At 41.0% G+C, this 17,574-nt stretch overlaps 2 protein-coding genes across 2 annotated transcripts in view; one reads left to right on the top strand and one right to left on the bottom strand.

Moving 5' to 3' along the window:
* slc30a6 (solute carrier family 30 member 6) overlaps positions 1-744 on the bottom strand; it is a 68,332-nt gene extending 67,588 nt beyond the window's left edge. The window contains exon 1 of the mRNA XM_069658517.1: positions 561-744. Within this exon, the coding sequence (XP_069514618.1) occupies positions 561-744 (184 nt within the window). The remainder of the gene's footprint in view (positions 1-560) is intronic.
* Positions 745-6,962: 6,218 nt separating this feature from the next.
* On the top strand, positions 6,963-17,147 carry sult6b1 (sulfotransferase family, cytosolic, 6b, member 1). The gene is made up of 7 exons (XM_069658890.1): positions 6,963-7,284; positions 9,863-9,975; positions 12,626-12,715; positions 14,776-14,902; positions 15,344-15,438; positions 15,653-15,806; positions 15,942-17,147. The coding sequence occupies exons 1-7, from the start codon at positions 7,089-7,091 to the stop codon at positions 16,067-16,069; spliced, it is 903 nt and encodes a 300-aa protein (XP_069514991.1). The 5' UTR covers positions 6,963-7,088; the 3' UTR covers positions 16,070-17,147.
* The last annotated feature ends 427 nt before the right edge of the window (positions 17,148-17,574 follow it).

The raw sequence follows: 17,574 nt of genomic DNA, 5'->3' as shown, positions 1-17,574 counted from the left end.
CATCAATATGTTAACAACAAAATATAAGCGAAGGATAACGAAAACAGGAAACTAATATCCAAGAAGTCAGACAGACGGGCAGAATATGATACAGTTTCAGTGTTTTGGTGTAAATGACTATCATCAGTGTTTTTGTCATTATTTTTATGTTTCCGCTATTTTCTCATTCAGTAAATACGTCTCTTTTTCTCTGTGATAAACAGATATTCTCTATGTGTCATAAAGCAAAGGACACCTTTGCTGAGTGAGACAGGATCTGAAATCACCACGACGATGCTTCAGCTGACTGACAGTGAGCTCACTGCTGACTGGATTAGTAGTGGACAAACGTTAACTCAACAAACAGGAAACACGGACTCAAACGGACACACGGAGCACTACACAGTCGGTTAAGGATAACGCTGATATCCGAACGATAGTTAAATCCCGCCAAAGGCTGAATAAACGGATAATACTTCACTGACGTCCACAGATCAACTCAGTATCAGCTGTTAGCTTTGTTAGCATAGCCGCCTGTTTGATTACGTGTTGTTAGCAGTTAGCCTGTTAGCATAACAAACCTGAATCATTGATGTTAATGACATCCACCGACACCATGTCAGGTTTATCCAGCGGACCCACTTTCCTCTCGGTCACCCCGGACGGCACCACGTCCGGCTTCGGGCCGAACTTTCGGGGGTAAAAGTCCCCGGCATTGTGGTACGACAGACCCGAGGACGTGGACATCATTCCGTCCATCGCCATTTTGGACTTCCTGTACCCATAAGCCTCTTGCATTTGGCTACGCGGCGCATGCGCCATCCACAGATCTGTATATCACCGTACAAACTATGGCGAGACGTTCCACTTACTATGGAGATCGTGTTTTTCTTTTTCTAATTTGGAGCCAAAGTACCGACCGAAGACTGTATGAAATGGTCCCAAATACGGGAAACTATCTCGAACAGGAAAACAATACATACATACAATTGTAATTATGAAAAATAAAAACAAACATGGGCAGATTATGAGACACAGAGTATTTCCAGATCCACAGGATTTCAAATTTTATTCATGTATTCATGTAAAAAATACAAGAGAAAAGAAGGGGAAGCATGACAGATTCAACCGTGGAAATGTGTGTATTCTGTCCCCAAAGACCTCTGTTCGTGTGTGTGTGTGTGTGAATGTCGGTCAAAGTTGAGGGTGTGTATGCGAAATATGTAGTTGCTCATTCCTACAGTGCTGAATGGAGATTTTTGTGCGCAGCAGCCTGTCAGGTTACACTTTGAGGCCCCAGAGCCGAGTGGGGCCGTGGGCGATCAACACTTAAATGTATAGAAAGAAAGGGGGGGGGGGGGGGGGGGGTCAGGATGGAGAAAAGACAGATGGGATGGGTGAGAAAGAAAGAAAAGAGTGATATCAGAGGCCAAAGAATGGAAGAATGAGACAAAAGAAGAGAAGACCATGAAATTGTAATCTTCTGCATGAGGGAAAGGACAAGAGGCATAGAAAAGGAGTGAGAGAGAGAGAGTCAGACACACTGATTTATTTTTAATTTGTGCAGGAAGTGTTTCAGACTGAACTGTAACGATACAGTAATGCACTTTCTGCTGCTGGCTTCCAGCCCCGGACAATCTCTGGATCTGTTTCCTGCCACATTTGTTCCCGCTCATGATAAATGCCGCTGTGCAACATGAGAATTTCCAAACACTCTGCTGGTGATTACTGCACAGCACAGCTTTCATGTGTGGGAAAAACATGCAGCTTTTAAATGTGCCAACAACATCTGGCTCTGTCGGGGGCCCTCCTTGTCTACATTTGTGAAATAATAATGCTTCACTGTGCAGCAGGCAGGCTCTGAACGGAGAAATAAATGAGTGCAGCTGCCTGTGCTGTGTATTTGTGTGTGTATGTTTGTGTTCAGATAGAAAAACTTTGGATCAGCCTGATGAGATTTATATATTTCCAGATGGTGTAACACAGTTATACACACAGTAAGGTCTTCCAGTAGCAGCACCACAAGCTCTCTTAAAATGTTTCTGTTGTTAATGAAAGGGTTGCAGCATCTGCATTCTCTTAAAACTTACTTTTCAACAACTTTATACTTTTTATGAAAATTGCCTAAAAACAGGATTTTAAATTGTTGGCATGTTTTAGTGCAAAAACAGACACTTCTTTGGGGATCTCAGCTGATTTCTTTGCAATAATGGAGGTCAGATAAACAGTATGGACAGTACCTTTTACTGCTCCCAAATCTCAAATCCATATATAAAGGAGAACAATGAATGACCTTTTGGCAAACCTAAGCAATATATAATATACTATAGTGTATATGCTTCAAAGAAGTGTGATAAAATTTGTCTTTGGTGCAGAAGACAAACATTCAGAAAGGAAAGTTAAAAAGCTAAGGAGGCAAATATTCAGAAGCTTTTATTCAGATGTCAGTCTCAATGCAAATTCAAGCAAGCTGAGTAACAAGAGGGTTACATCATGAGGGTTACACCCAAAGAAATGTTTTGTCACCATGAGGTAGCCATACACACAAGGTTTTTACTTTTTGCTGGAAGAGGGCCTGCACTTTTAACAACAATACTTGATGGTAGTTTCTGTGTTTTGTCACAAATTGTGAATGTTTAAGTATTTGTACAGAACTTACAGAAGGGCAGAAAATAATGTAGACTTTCATCTAAGTGTCATAAAAGTGTGCCAATAAACTGTAATGTAAAATCACATTCATTTATCTGCGTCTCTTCAGAGTAATTGTTTTGCTGATAATAAAGAGATAAAATATCACCAGCATTGTCTTCTAACATTATCACCGCAAACAAGATTGTTTTTCTTGTTTTAAGAAAGAGGCCACTTGCACAACTAATGATTCATCTTAAAGTAAGTTCTAGGGGCAGTGGAGTAGCTCAGTTGGTAGAGCAGGTGTCCCATGTACATAAGCCACAGTCATCGTCGCACTGATCGCGGCTTTGACACTGGGTCTGACGATCATTTTGTGCATGTCATCCGCCACTCTCTTCTCCCCACATGCCCTGTCTCTCTTCAGCTGTCATATCAAATAAAGCCAAGTATAAGTGTAACAGTACACGTATTCATATTGAACCGTTTTGGTATAGAAGTTTCGGTACGGTGCAGATGTGTACCAAATGCAATCTTAAACAGTGGGCTTGTTCTGCATGCGGAACATATTTCAAATCCGAGTTCTCATACGGACTGGGAGTTTGTTTAGCCTCTGCCTCATGCTCCGCCTCGCACTGTGAGTGCACCACACACAGATCACGCTTATCCCAGCCGAGCCTCTGGCTAACGTCATGGCCAATGTAAACGAGAAGCCAGAGCTTGAAGACCCTCCCCTTTCATTAAGGTCTCCCATTTGGGAACACTTCGGATTCCCAGTGAAATACAACAACGGACAAAGGCAAGTGGATCAGACCAAAGCAATGTGCCAACATTGTTCAGTAGAGATCGTTCATGTTACTGACAACACGTCAAACTTGTTAACTCATTTGAAACAGCACCACGCAAACTTAAGTATCACTGCTGCAAGGAAAAAGACGAGCGTAGTACAAACACAGCTCCCTTTGGCATTTAAACAGCCTTTGGCTGGCAATTCAGATCAGGCCTAAGCAATAACAAAGGCCATTGGTGTTTTTGTAGCAGCGGATGTACGACCATACTCACTTGTTGGGAACACAGGTTTTAAACACATGTTGAAGGTGAAGACAGGCGCAGGTGCCATGCAAAGGCTGTAGGTTGAGACGTGGGTTGCAGCTTTTGGCACACAATATTCTCGAACACGCACAGACACCTAGCGCCAAGTAAAGGCTGAAAGTGAAAATGTGGGTTGCAGCTATCTGGACAAAATCTGCTTGGACATGCGTAGGTGCCTAGCAGAGGCTCCAAGTAAAAAGGTGGGTTGCAACTCTCTGCACAAAATGTGCTTGGTCAGGTACAGGCGCCTAGCGGAGGCTGTCAGTGGAAATGAGGGTAACAAAGGTCAAAGGTTATTTCACCTTATATTATGTGAAGATCAAATGTCAAACATATGGCAGGAATTATAAACTAAGTTGAAGTAGGCTACTTCATAGTTTTATCTATGGCTACACTTAAATAACTGCTATCAACATCAATTTGTATTAATCACATGTCCATTAGGTATGAATGAACTACGTCAGAATCCAGGGGTTGTTCAGCCGTCACAGCCAGAGCCGCACAGCCGAAGTACCTGGGCATGGGCAGTCTTCTTTTTTCTTCTTCTGTGGTGAATGTTCTCCTGAATGTCTCTGAATCTTCTTTTTAACATCACACAGCCCTTAAAGCGCTGTGTCTGTGATTGTTGTACAAAAAATAAAATTTGTTAAACTTACGTCTTTGTGTTGACAGGATTTCACACACCACTGCAAAACGATTTTTGAGAAATGCCGTTACAATCATCACTTTTGTCACCCCTTCATTGCTATGATGAACAAATTATCAAAATGATGAGACAAAAAAGGTTTTTCTAACACGTTAATGTCGTAACCGTCTTAGATGTTCAAAACTGATTTCATCCTGATCAGCCAAATGTCAATGTTGAAATCCCGGTTGGTGCTCACTGGGTATTAGACACCAAAGAATCTGCTAATGCTATTTCGCCTGATGGTCTACAAACAGGCTACACGTAGCCTGTCTAATTCAGAGCTGAATCGTGGCTATACATAAACCATGACAAAGAAATGAAACTAAAAACCTTGTAATCTCTGCTAACTTTGCTTACATGATGGGATTTCATACATCTTGCAAGTTGCGAGAGCAAAAACTTGAATCTATTTTATTAAAATTTGTGCCGAAATAGGCTACACATAGATCAAGGGTATCAAGCCCACACGTTTAAAAGACGGCTTTTGCTTGCTGGGATATTATTTGAAGATCAAATGTCACACAGAGCCTATATCAGGAATTATAAACTAAGTTGAAGTAGCCTACTACATAATTTTATCGACACTTAATAGCTAACAACATCAATATGTATTGTCACGGCAAACAGAATCCTGGGAAAGGATAGGCCTACAGCTCTGGTCTCGGGCTTCCAGGACTCTGTTGCCCGTGCTTATCTTGGTGTTAACAACAGGTGGGCCAATTTCACTTACCTTTAGATTGGCAGCCACATGAGTCCCCGCCCGACGCTTCTCTGATGCTCTTCTATCTCGCTCTCCGTGCGCCGACATGTCCTCCCAGCAGTGCTTCTGTTCACAGGTCATTTTTAATATAATATAATATAATAATAACAAAACTCGATAACTCCTCTTCTCCCTAAGTCCCTAATCACTTCAGCCACAGGGAGACTGACTAGCTGCCCACTAGCCTTACAGCCATAAAGGACAGCCAATAGTGAGACAGTGTGCCGTGACTGTATGCACACTTAAGTTTGTTGATTTCTCATAAGTTATTTATTTGATTTAGCCTTTTTAATGATTAAATTATTACTTTATCTTATTCTTTAAAGCAGCCTTTTTAATGAAAAGAAGAATAAAAAAGATAAAAGACAAATGCGGTAGGCTACTATTGTAAAGTTCTGACAGCATGCATCATTACACCAAAGATCGTCAAAGTGTTCAAATCTCACATTTCCCATGTTGGTAGTTTGCTGTGTCGCTGTCGTCAGTCTCTGAGTCTTTAGTCCTCGTCCGGATTTGTCCTCAGTAGATGCGAAAATGTGTGGAGTGAAACATTTCATCCAATCAGCCTGTCAAAGGTCCGAGATCATAACGGTGAAGACAAACATCTGACTGCATCCTCATTTGGGCTACTGTGTCTTAAGGTAAGTTTGGTTGGGAAGAATTTAACTGACTGATTTACAGGTTCAGCTGTCACATAATGCTGGAATTTACAGTTATCCACATATGCTACTGATCTAGTGATCCAAAATAAACATTACAAAGGTTTTACACATTAACACATACTTAACACATTGAGACCATGTAATGCTAGAAGAAATGTTTAAACTATCTGCTGAGTAATTGACTGACTGAGAGTTGGCACACCATTGCCAAACGACTCCTCTTGTGTCCACAGGTCAAGTACAAGATGATGTGAAACAATATCTTTATTGATAAAAACATACATAAGCACATGCATCTATCAAAGATGTATGCAGAAGAAAACAGGAGGCATGGAATCGAAATACACTGTACAAGTGGAGTTTTAACGACATCATTCATCCGTTCACATAATCCACCTCCTTAGCTCTGTTATTGAGGGCTATACTTATATTTCCCTAGATGCCTCTGTCTTACATCATATGAGCTATGTCAGTGCTCTCAAGAAAACTGATGAGAGGACTCCAGATCTTGTGAAAGACTGATTACCCCTGATAGAAAATGGAATTTATTCTAACGGTAGAGTCGTAGACACCCATTTACCCACACTGGGCCTATCGACATTTTTCCTTGATTGAGCAATAACTCTTTTGGCCTATAACAACAGGACAAGAGCAGGGAGCCACTTACACAACAGGAAGGCACGCTGCTGAAATGAGGAATAAGATTAATGTCCGTTCATTCTGAAAGGTTTCTGTTACATCACCCAGCTGTTTGAGGACGGGGAATCAGGCCCAAATGTGATCCTCTCTGGAGTTTTTTTCACTTGCCTTCTTTGGGGATCTTGGGGCTGCTTGGCATCCGCTGCTGAATGAGCTGTGCAAAGAAAACGTAAAAAGGGTCTGTAGTGCATGCACCGAGAGAGTGTGTGTTAAGGTTTGTGTGTTTGTGAAGGAAGTCTTCAGTCAATCTGTCAGCACGCACCTCCCATCTGGTGAACATTGCACAGGCATCAGACACACCTCCACGAACACACACATTTCCCTGCATGTGTGTGTTTGTGTGTGTGTGTGTGTGTGGTAACAGAAGGAGGAGACACCCTGCAGCTCCTCCTCTGTTACTACTACACACACACCATTTCTCTCTCTCATTCAGGGATTGCAGGGCAGCAGTGGATGAACGCTCCACTAAACAGGAAGCAGCTTATTGTTTCTGGTTAACTTGTCTGTGTGTGTGTTTTTTTTATAAAAAGCTGTAATTATTTTCATCGTAAGTTTCTGATTTGTGCAGCTGTGAAGCACAATGAGCTCAGACAACTTCTCCTCCAAAGCGCAGTCCAGGATGCAGATGGCAAAGGACATGAAGGACGAGGATAAGTTGTACAGATACAAGGGGGTGTTGTACCCGGGGGTTATGTGCCCTGAGGATCACCTGAAGGCTCTGGTGAACCTGGAGGCCAGAGAGGAGGACCTCATGCTTGTGGCATATCCAAAATGTGGTGAGTAACTGTGGCTCAAAATGTCTTAATGAACTGAAGCTGTTCTCCATGAAAGGGACGTGTTTAATGAAATACATTTGCATGAATTATTTAAACATTTCTGTTGTGACCTCTGACCTCCTTACTTGTTTGTTAACGATAGTAACGCTGGCAAAAGTGTAGCTTGTTTTTATTTGTATCTGTAAATAACTACAGATTTAACCGCAAGTGGATACAATTGGAGTTAATCTGCAGTTACCAATCCAAACTGAAAAGTATTTTTAGCTCTAAACAACATCATAAATTGTCAGAATTTTTTTATATTTCTACATTTGGATTCCACTAAGCAGCCAAGGGAGCAGTCGCACTGTTGAATACAAGTCAAGGATAATGTACAGCGAGTGTGGTTTATTTACGCAATAATGACCCACTCACTGCTCATTATAAACTTACAAAGTAAATCAATAATTTGGCACCAAAATGCTGTTATATGATAACATTGATTTAAAAGTTTTTATTAATTAAACAAAATAAAAAATCAGGTTGAAAGATCTGTTATGCAAAGCAGTGGTATGTGATACAGAAATAACCACAGACTGCTCTTATTGACCAATCAGAATCAAATATTCAACAAAACTGTGTTATAACAAAAGATATAAGATAAAACAAGACATATAGCACATGTACAAAAGTATCAAAAGACCTGGTCTTTCACAAATATAATGATTAATACTCTTACTCATTGATAAATCTCCTTGTCAGTAGAATTAGAAACTTTAAATCTTAATTTCTCCTGCAGTCTTTCCCACATTAAAATATCGCTTTAAATCACTTGATAAAGTTTTAAAAGACAACAAAAAAGCCCTGTTAAGATTGTTTCACATTCTTATCCTGGTGGAAGTTTACAAGAAGCAAACAGACAATGAAGCGCAAGCAGAAAAGGCTTTTGGCCACAGCTGCCCTTGATCTAAACCATGACGCTAGCTGGGTTAGCATTAGGAGCTAACAGGCCGCTCGTGAAACCGCCCTCTTTTATCGCAACTTTTGAGGTTTGATTTTATCGGTACATGAAGCTTGCACTGAAATTGGTGTCTGGGTTCAGATATCTTTATTAAATTTACATTGAATTTACATTATTATAAAAAGAGCCTAAAGAGCATCATGTGCCCCCTTTACCCTTCTCCTGCTGAAGCCTTAACAACCTTTTCACCTACACCACTTTACAGGAACTATGGGTAATGTATTGAATGACTTAGCACTAATGCCTGAGTGAATGTGGTGATGATTTATGCATATATAACAGCACCATATGACACCACCTGAAATCTCTGTCTCTTAGCAACACAAAGCGCTCGCAGTGGGTTTTTTACAGGAAGAAAAGCTGCTGTCACCATGGTGCGTTTGAGGAATGTGACGTGTTTTCTTTTCCGGACGTGTTTACTTTCGCACAGAAGCTCGCTGGTGGAGAAACGACATGAAGACGGACGAGTTAACCGTCTTTGGAGGAATGTTAGATTACAAACAAACCCATGCCACATCTACATGTATATAGGGGCCAGTCTGGACTGGGGCCCGCACAGGCTAACTGAGCTTTTTATCTACAGGGCTGTGATTTCACATGCCCTTAGTCCATCCAGCCAATGTGAGCCTCTTTTAAATGGCTGAACGTCCCATTTGAAGTTCAAGGCGGTTAAGTCCTTGTTATACAGCAGACGGCTGCAGATAGTGGCTTCCAGGCCTCTCAGTGATTTATTGAGGTGATAAAGGAATAAACCAGCCTTCACCTGAAGAGTCATAAATGTACAATGTGCTGCCGTTTATTGGCCTGTAATATTTTCTCCTGTCACTGATTTGTGTGCCTGTTGTACTACGTGTTTGTAAAGGTGGTTTTCTGATCAATTTCTGTCTCTGTGTGTCCATTATTAGATCATGAAAGTATTAGTAGTTACTCCAGGAAGAAGCTAGGTGTAATTTTCAATGCAAGGAAATTAAAGAGCTGTATTTAGCTAAAGTGTCAGTCAATCCAAATAGCAAAAATAAACGTTCAACATATAATTTTTCTAACTTTTCACTCGATGTCTTTTACTTTTTTGATTAAGCAAAATATTTTGGAAGCATTTTTATGATGAATATCATCTTGCAGGTAGTATGTAAGAAACTTTTTTTTTTCACACAGGGACGAAAATACAGGTTGTTTTTTTTTAAATAGGAAGGAAAATAAAACTTCAAAAAACTTACAAAAAGTGTAGAAAGAGATAAAGAAGTAATGAGAAACACCTGAAGACAAGATACTTTTTCCTCTTTAACCAGACAAGTCGTAAACTGACCCCATAAACACCTCACGCAGACTGATGTGTCCTCACCTGTTATGAGTGAAGCAGAGTTACTACTTAACAGCAGGATCTGTCAGGGAAACAAGATTATCCTGCCAGTGAAGCTGGAGAGGAATTCACTGCTCACTGCCAAAATTAAAGAAGAGAGACAAATACTTCATGTATGATGTTGCTTTCCTTGTCTGGAATTAAGACTGGAGGGGAGGTTGAAGAATGCTGGACTCAAAAATATTTGAATCATGCTGTCTGTCTGTGTGTCCGTGCAGGTTTTAACTGGATGGTGGGGGTGGTAAGGAAGATAATTACTGAGGCCATCGGGATAACAGTTGAAACCAAGATGCCGCCACTGATCGAGTTTATGGGACCAAAGGTTTTAGAGGTACTCTTGGATGTGTGTGTGTGTGTGCCTCGCAGACTGTGTTTAAAAAGTAGATGACTAATTGGTTGTTTTCAAGCCTCGAGTTTGGCATTTTGGCCATCACCATTTTGCGTGGTTTTTGAACCAGAAGTGATCATATTTGGTTGAGAGGGTGGAGAGGAGCGAGGGGTTAGCAAACACTAAAGCATAAGCTAATGCTGGCGCTAGCTTGGTTAGCAAGGTCACTTCATAACTCATGGTAAGTGTGATGTTGATTGGGGTGTTCTGGCTAAATCAACAGCCAATTCCTCAAGTGTCTTTAAGTACAACTGAAGACATATTTCAGGTATTAAATTGTCAATCACAGGGCACCAGTTTAGCTCAGCAGTGAAAGTACACTTCCCATGTACTGAGGCTCAGTCCTGGATGTGGCGGCTCAGGGTTTGAATCCCACTCTCGGACCTTTGCCATGTGTCGTCCCCACTCAGTCTTCCCCTGTTTCCGTCACAATCCACCATGCGTTTTCTCAATAAAGGCATAAAAGGCCAATAAAATTATCTTACAAAATTGTCAATCACATGGTAGCCACTCCCTAAAGTATATAAAGATTTATTATCTATTTTATTCTAAACAGAATCCTAATTTACAAACTGAGCATGATGCTCTGTTGATGAAGACTTGACACCAGTTATTGAGACTATAACCTCATTAGTAAAATGGTCTCAATATGATAGAGAACGCTTGGTTACATTGTAACCTTGGCTCTCTGAGTGAAGAGACTATCTCTAAACTCCATACATATTCCATATGTACGGGGAAGCTGGAGAGATAGTCTCTATATGATAGGGAACACGTATTACAGTGCTCTTCAAAATGCCACATTTTCAGATCTGGAACTATTAAAAAACAAAATTGTTTTCAAATTGGAAAAGTTTAGGAAGGGATATCAACCTTGACTGCTGTTTTCTGTGTCCAACATTTTGATTGTTGGGAGGTCAGCCTCAAAACAACCCTTAAATGTTCCACAAACAACTTGTGCCAGACTAAGAAAAGATAATATATATTAAAGATAATATTCCATATGGACAATTTCAAAGGTTAAAAAGGACTTAAAACTCCACTTATCCACATTTGTAGTTTACCGCCTCATTTGCTCATGTTAAAGTCGAGCTGAAACGGCATTTGGAGAGTATCTAGCTTCTGTATCGTGACGTATTTCTGAGTGAAACAGGACGTGCAGGCGGGACATATCATTAGAGAGATTTGATTTGATTTTTGAGAAGTGGGCGTAGACAGACGTTACGCGCAGTAGCTAGCTAACTGACCGAGCGTTCTTGGTGCTCTGCGGCTAAATGTTTCAGATTGATTGGTTGAAGTTGTTTGGTGCTAACTTACGTAAGCACGCGTGAAATTCGACTCGATGTGAGTGTGCCTGAAGAGAGTCAAGTGGCCTACCTCCCTCGACAGCCCTAAAAGGTTTCTGCATTTTCCACCTAAAACTGGTTTAACATCCACTCAAAACCAGATTAGGTTTCTGTCCAACCAGAATCCTTTTTACTGCTGTTGAAGAGCCATTACATAAGACAGCAGCTTTGCTCTTGTATGATCCTTTCTCATCTTTGATAATTGACTATTACTTCATATTATAGGTGTGTGTTTAACATTGTAATCCACCGATATAATTTCTCCTCCCTCCTCTTTTGCCTGCAATCAAAGCGGAACCAAACTTCATTAATTAAACTGATAGTTTGGGCGTACCTGTTGACTCTCAAAGGTCAAACAAAGTAGAACGTCTTTGTTGTTTGTTGCTGAAGTCCGACACGAATAATGGGCCTGACTCTGCGTGGGTGTTTCAGCTTTTGAGACAGCTTTAATGTGAGACGGATGTTTACTCAAACAGCACACGCCCCATTTATGTAACAGACACTAAAAAGAGGAATTCAACTGAAGCCCAAATGTTCATTGCATTTTAGAGGATTCTTCAACAGCTCATTGTGTGGTCAGACATGACTTGGCTTATTCAATTAGTTCAGTCAGAAACAGGGTTGGGTTTGTAGTAGTAGTTGTTTGTGAGGTTTCTCGCCTTTAAAGTTCTGGAAGATCTTAAGGACTGTTTCCAGCAGGAAGTCAACCTTGACTGCTCGTAATCACGTTCATATGCCACTAATCTCTACTCCGGACCTTGCATATTAGTTGGGTTTAGGCTACAAAAACACCTGTCCATAAAGCCAATAACGTAGGTAGTAATGTAGGTCTGATCTTGGATTGTACATGAAGAGTGGCTACGTCCACTCTTCATGTACAATCTAGGATCACTCTATACAGCAACAATTAAATGTCTAACAGAACATTAGACTTTGACATTGGAGACCAATACTTGCATTTTGTTTGAAACGAACAGTCTATTAAAAAAAAATAGCACCTTTCAATCACATAAACCAAGTACATTTAGCTGCCTAAGCTTAAGTAAACTTTTACCATAGATCAGATCAGTCGTTTTGGGTTCCTTGGAGGGAACTGACAATGAGGATGTGAAAAAATGTTAAAGTTAATGTTATCTTTAAAAAGTTAGAAAAATATTACTCTGGTTGAATTATTACAAATATTTATTTATTCATACAGTAAATTGTAATATATCTGAAGTTGACTCCCTGTCCTTCTTTCCCCTCAGGCCTTGAAGGAGGCTCTATCTCCGAGGTTTATGGGGACTCACCTGCACCCTGATAACATCCCCGCCTCCTTCCATGCAAAGAAACCCAAAGTAAGTTTCAAAAATCTTTCTTAAACGTTCAAGTGACTTTCATAAACTGTGTAAAAAGAGTTCAAAAGGTCAAAGTGTCCAGTCAAACCTTTCTACCTTTGAATCTCAGGTGAAACTAAGCCAGTTTGAGTTTTGTGGCGGTGGAAAGAAAAAAACGAGTATAATAAAGTGTATATAGTGTATTTGGATTTCATAATGGCCTCGGGATAGGCAATGGGGGCCAGCTGCAGTGCAATTACTGTGGGTTGCAAAGGCGTGCTGATCCCCAGCATTGCTAACTGCATTTTTGGACCGTTGGACTTCACCTCTCTGGTGGGGATAAAACCAGGGCTTGTGCTCCTGGAGAGACAGGACTTTCCTTTCCTGTTGTTGCTCAGGGATAAAGGGATTCTCCTGGAGAATGAGATGGTTTCCAGAACAGCAGTTCAGAACACGCAGCCTTCTTGGTTCCTCTCAGTTAAAACAAAGGAGCAGAGCTGTCAACTGTCAACATGGTAAATGGACTGTACTTATATAGCGCTTTTCTAGTCTTTGCGACCACTCAAAGCTGCTTTTACACCTGCTGCTTCACCCATTCACACACTGATGGCAGAGGCTGCTACGTAAATCAGTTACCACATTCATACCCGTTGGGTATGCCACCGGGAGCAATTTGGGGTTCAGTGTCTTGCCCAAGGACACTTTGACATGTAGCCCGACAGAGCTGGGGATTGAACCTCCGACCTTCCGATTGAAGGACGACCGACTCTACCACTAAGCCACATGGGGGCTGCTGGACAGACCTGGTGAAGTTTGATGTGAGGCTGAACTGGGAATGCCTGGCTGTGGCCCCCTGTATGCAAGGTCTTTAATCAAGACGAGTAGTACGGCCAGGAGCTAAGGACACGAGCACAAATGGTTAAAGGTAGGGATGCACCATATTAGATTTTTTGCCGATATCTGATATGCCGATATTTTCACGTTTTTCTTCCACCTAATTGCAGAGAACATCAAGTCTCCCCTGTAGTAGAATTGATATAATGCCTACTCTTATTGTAGTGGCCAAAAACTGCCATACCGCAGACATCTTGCACCCTTCTTCGCTTGACGTTTTGTGGACTTGGAGAAGGCCTGATCGTCTTCCCTGAGGAGTCCTGTGAGGGGTACCGTGGGAATATGGGGTACTGGGCCCCCTGCTCGAGCCTGTATAACCAAAGTGGGAACTGTCTGTCTGCGTATCCTCTGCAAGAAACAAACACACTCACGCTGGGTGTTGGCCTTGGACAGGACTGTCTCTTGCTGCAAAATCTGTTTGTTATCGGATGGACCTTGATGGAGGAGGTGTAGAGCATTCAGGATGAGACTCAGCACCTCCAAGTCTGAGGCCATGGTTTTCTGATGGAAAGCTTGATCCTTAAGAGTTCAATGTATTGAGGGATTAACAGACGGGTTGATGCAGTATCAGCAGTGATGCAATTGTTGTAGTGAGGAGGGAGCTGACCAGGAAGGTGAAGCTTCTGATTCACCTGTGGATTTAAATTCCTACAGTCATGATCTTTTGATCGTTGAAACAAGCAAATGAAATTAGTTTCCTCCGCAGGGTGGATGGGTTCATCCCTCAAGATAGGGTAAGGAGCTCAGACATCTGGCAGAAGCTCAAAGCAGATCCTCTTCTCCTTTGCATCGAAAGAAGCCAGCTGAGGTGGTTGGGGTATTTGATTCTGACGCCTCCTGAGTATGTCCCTTTGGAGATTTTCTTGGCATGTCCAACTGGGAGGAGACTTCTAGGTAGATGGGGTTTACACGTATATCTTACTGGCCAGGGAACACCTTTGGACCCCAATGGGAGAAGCTGGAAAACATTGACATTGAAGCCATGACATGAAACCTGTTTTTTCTCTATTTCACTTTTATATCTCCATTTGTTTATTCTTTTTTTATTTCTAGTAAATAATGTTTTATGTCTTGTTTACAATGCTTTGATTTTCTTCTTCCTTTGCTGTCTTTTTACTCCTCCCCCTTTGCTTCTCTGTAAAACACTTAATTAATGGCTTTTTCTTATTATTTATTGTGTTGTAAAGATGCTGGTGATCTTTAGGAACCCCAAAGACACTCTGGTCTCCTTCTATCACTTCACCAACAACAACCCAGTCCTCCCCTCTGTAAAGTCTTGGGACTCCTTCTTCTCTGACTTCATGAGTGGGGACGGTAAGAAAAATACTTACTTCCAACCTACAGTAGCCAAAGACAATTAGAGTAGCATTTAATAGATACCACATTACTAAATAAGTGCTTACTAAATTGGTAGATGCGACCTTTGAACAAATAAAATGCCAATTTGCTGACGACACAGTTCTTTATCTGTAAGGAAGTCTGTGAGATCGATCTAATATCAGATGATGTTTGGTCAGACTAACCCTCCCTTGATATCTATCGCCTTCCACAGTCTGACTTTATGGTCCCTCTCAGCTGTGTTTATGGTGTCATAAACAGTGTGTACAGCCGACTCAGCAGGGTCACTGTCCAACCAAATGTTGGATGCATTTGACTGCTGGAACTCTAAAACAAGCCAAAAAAGAGAAGTAAAACTATAAGAGTGTTTTTGTTGGTGGTGTTGTTGTGAGTTAATGTGTGCGTGTTTTTGTGTAGTTCCCTGGGGGTCATACTTTGAACATGCTTTGGCCTGGGAGAAGAGGATGGATGACCCCAACGTCATGCTTGTTACCTATGAAGAGCTGAAACAGGTAGATCACATAAGGTGGCTTTAAAAGTCTATAACTGTATATATCTGTGGACTATTTTTTTAGTTCTGCGATCACTGTTTGAGCGGATTTGCTTCCTTCCAGGTGGCTGCTGGTTAACTAACACTTACTGCGCAGAGTTTATCTATCACAGTCAACATTCAATCTGCTAGAAACATTTGTTTGTAACGGCCTGTTCTTGTTTCCTGTCCTGAAGGACTTGAGTGAGGGCATCCGTCAGATCAGCACCTTCTTTGGCTTCAGCCTGACAGAGAGTCAGGTCCAGCAGATCACAGAGGGGAGCACCTTCAACGCCATGAAGATGAGCTCCGCCAACGCCCACACTCTGGGAAACATCATCTTCAGGAAAGGTGCCAGAGATACTTTAAATCATTTCAAATGATAACAAGACAACTTCAGGGAGTTTAGTTTTTTTTAGCAAACACATTTGATGGATGAAACAGTTACAAAACATTATATTCATCATATTTTTTGTCCCTGGGCAGGCGAGGTCGGGGACTGGAAGAACCACTTTACACCCGAACAGAGCAGAGAAATGGACGACGCCTTCAACAAACACCTTGCAGGAACCAGGCTGGGAGCCAAACTCAACTACCAAATGCACTGTCAATAGGAGGCAAGGGAGGAAGAAAAGGGGGGGAAAGTTTGAAGAAAAAGAGCTTAGGGGACCTCTCTGCTCTGGGCTGAGTCAGACAGACCTCCCCCGTCAGGCAAGATCTGCACAAATCTCTATTTCGCCTGGTTTGGACTTTAACCCAAAGCCATCAACCCTCAAGTGTCTTTAAGGAGGTTGTTGGAGGCAGTAATGTGAAAGTAAAAACTGGCTGGGAGGCTCAGTTCAGGGACAAAAGTCTCTTATAATGAGCTAAAAGAAAGAAATGTAGAAATAGAGGATGCAAGAAGGGGACAAGTATGTATGATGGGTTATTTTTAAATGAACATGTTGGCTGGCTTTTGTAGCTGTACACGTTTCAGAGAAATCATTAAAGGAGCAGTTTAACAATTTGGAAGATCAATGCAACCTTTTTAATGTCAATTTCTTCAATTTGTGGGTTTTCACAATGCAATTTGATTTCTTGCCATTTAGTCCACAATAACTTATTTTTTGTAGAAGCAGCATGCCATTTTAGCCAAAATGTCATAGAGAAAAATTGTCAGATGACTATAAAGAGTCCACACATAGAGGAGGTCAGGGTGGATGAATGGTCCTAGCAAACACAAAGACACCCAGAAGACCGCTGTTTGATTACTCTGTAAAAACTTAAAGGCATCACTGACTTTTTACAACTTCAAGTTTTTTTTTTTACCATCACGGTGATAGCCTTATTGATTGACTTAAATAGCATACACCTCTTGAAGAATCGACATCTTCGAAGGATTTAAACCTTGGCGCTCCCAAGTGTTAAACATGTTAAACAAACAATCAAGTTGATTTCAGTTTGCTTTGAGCAAATTCAGGTGTGTATTTAGCCACCACAGACTTTATCAGATTTACTTTTTTACTATGTGAATTTGATTTTATACCTAATCTAATGCTAAGCATTGTTTGACAGTCCCAGGTTGTTTTATGTACTGATGTTTGACACATGTTATACCACACAACTGTCCATTTATCCCCAAACTGGCAGCTACTCATTATTTCTCTCTGGTTGATTCTTATAAATTACCGACAGTACACCACTACAGTACTGTACATGATAATAATGAATGATAAAAATAATTTGATCTACAACTGTTGGGCTCTTGTCTTGTTGTCTTGTTGGGTATTATTCCTTCTCAGAGATGTCCTGTCAATCAAAGGGACTCAAACAGGAATTTTAAGATGGATTTGTGCTTGAAGCAACAAGTGCCACCAGCGGACTGCACGTTAAACAGGTATAACCTGTAGGCCCTTTGTAAGTAATACTTAGACACCATACACAAAAGGAACATGTATAAGGAAAGGTGATATGGTAACTTTGACAGGTTATAAAAAATATATTTTAGCAAATCATCGTCATTGATAAATAAACTTGGAAATTGCACTAAGTGCCTCATAATAAAAAATGTGTACATGTAACATACATAGATAGATAGATAGATAGATAGATCTATAGATAGACTACTCTAATACACATT

Source organism: Semicossyphus pulcher, unplaced genomic scaffold, assembly GCF_022749685.1.
Source record: "Semicossyphus pulcher isolate SPU_LCO1_2020_fin unplaced genomic scaffold, fSemPul1.0.p SCAF_12, whole genome shotgun sequence".
Taxonomy (NCBI): domain Eukaryota; kingdom Metazoa; phylum Chordata; class Actinopteri; order Labriformes; family Labridae; genus Semicossyphus; species Semicossyphus pulcher.
The sequence above is the reverse complement of the archived record's forward strand: the minus strand, read 5'-3'. Positions and strand labels throughout refer to the sequence as shown.

Coding starts and splice junctions, on each gene's coding strand:
- sult6b1 (XM_069658890.1), top strand. CDS start 7,089: ATGAGCTCAGACAACTTCTCCTCCAAAGCGCAGTCCAGGATGCAGATG. Junction 7,285..9,862: donor TGTGGCATATCCAAAATGTG/GTGAGTAACTGT, acceptor GTGTCCGTGCAG/GTTTTAACTGGATGGTGGGG. Junction 15,807..15,941: donor AAACATCATCTTCAGGAAAG/GTGCCAGAGATA, acceptor GTCCCTGGGCAG/GCGAGGTCGGGGACTGGAAG.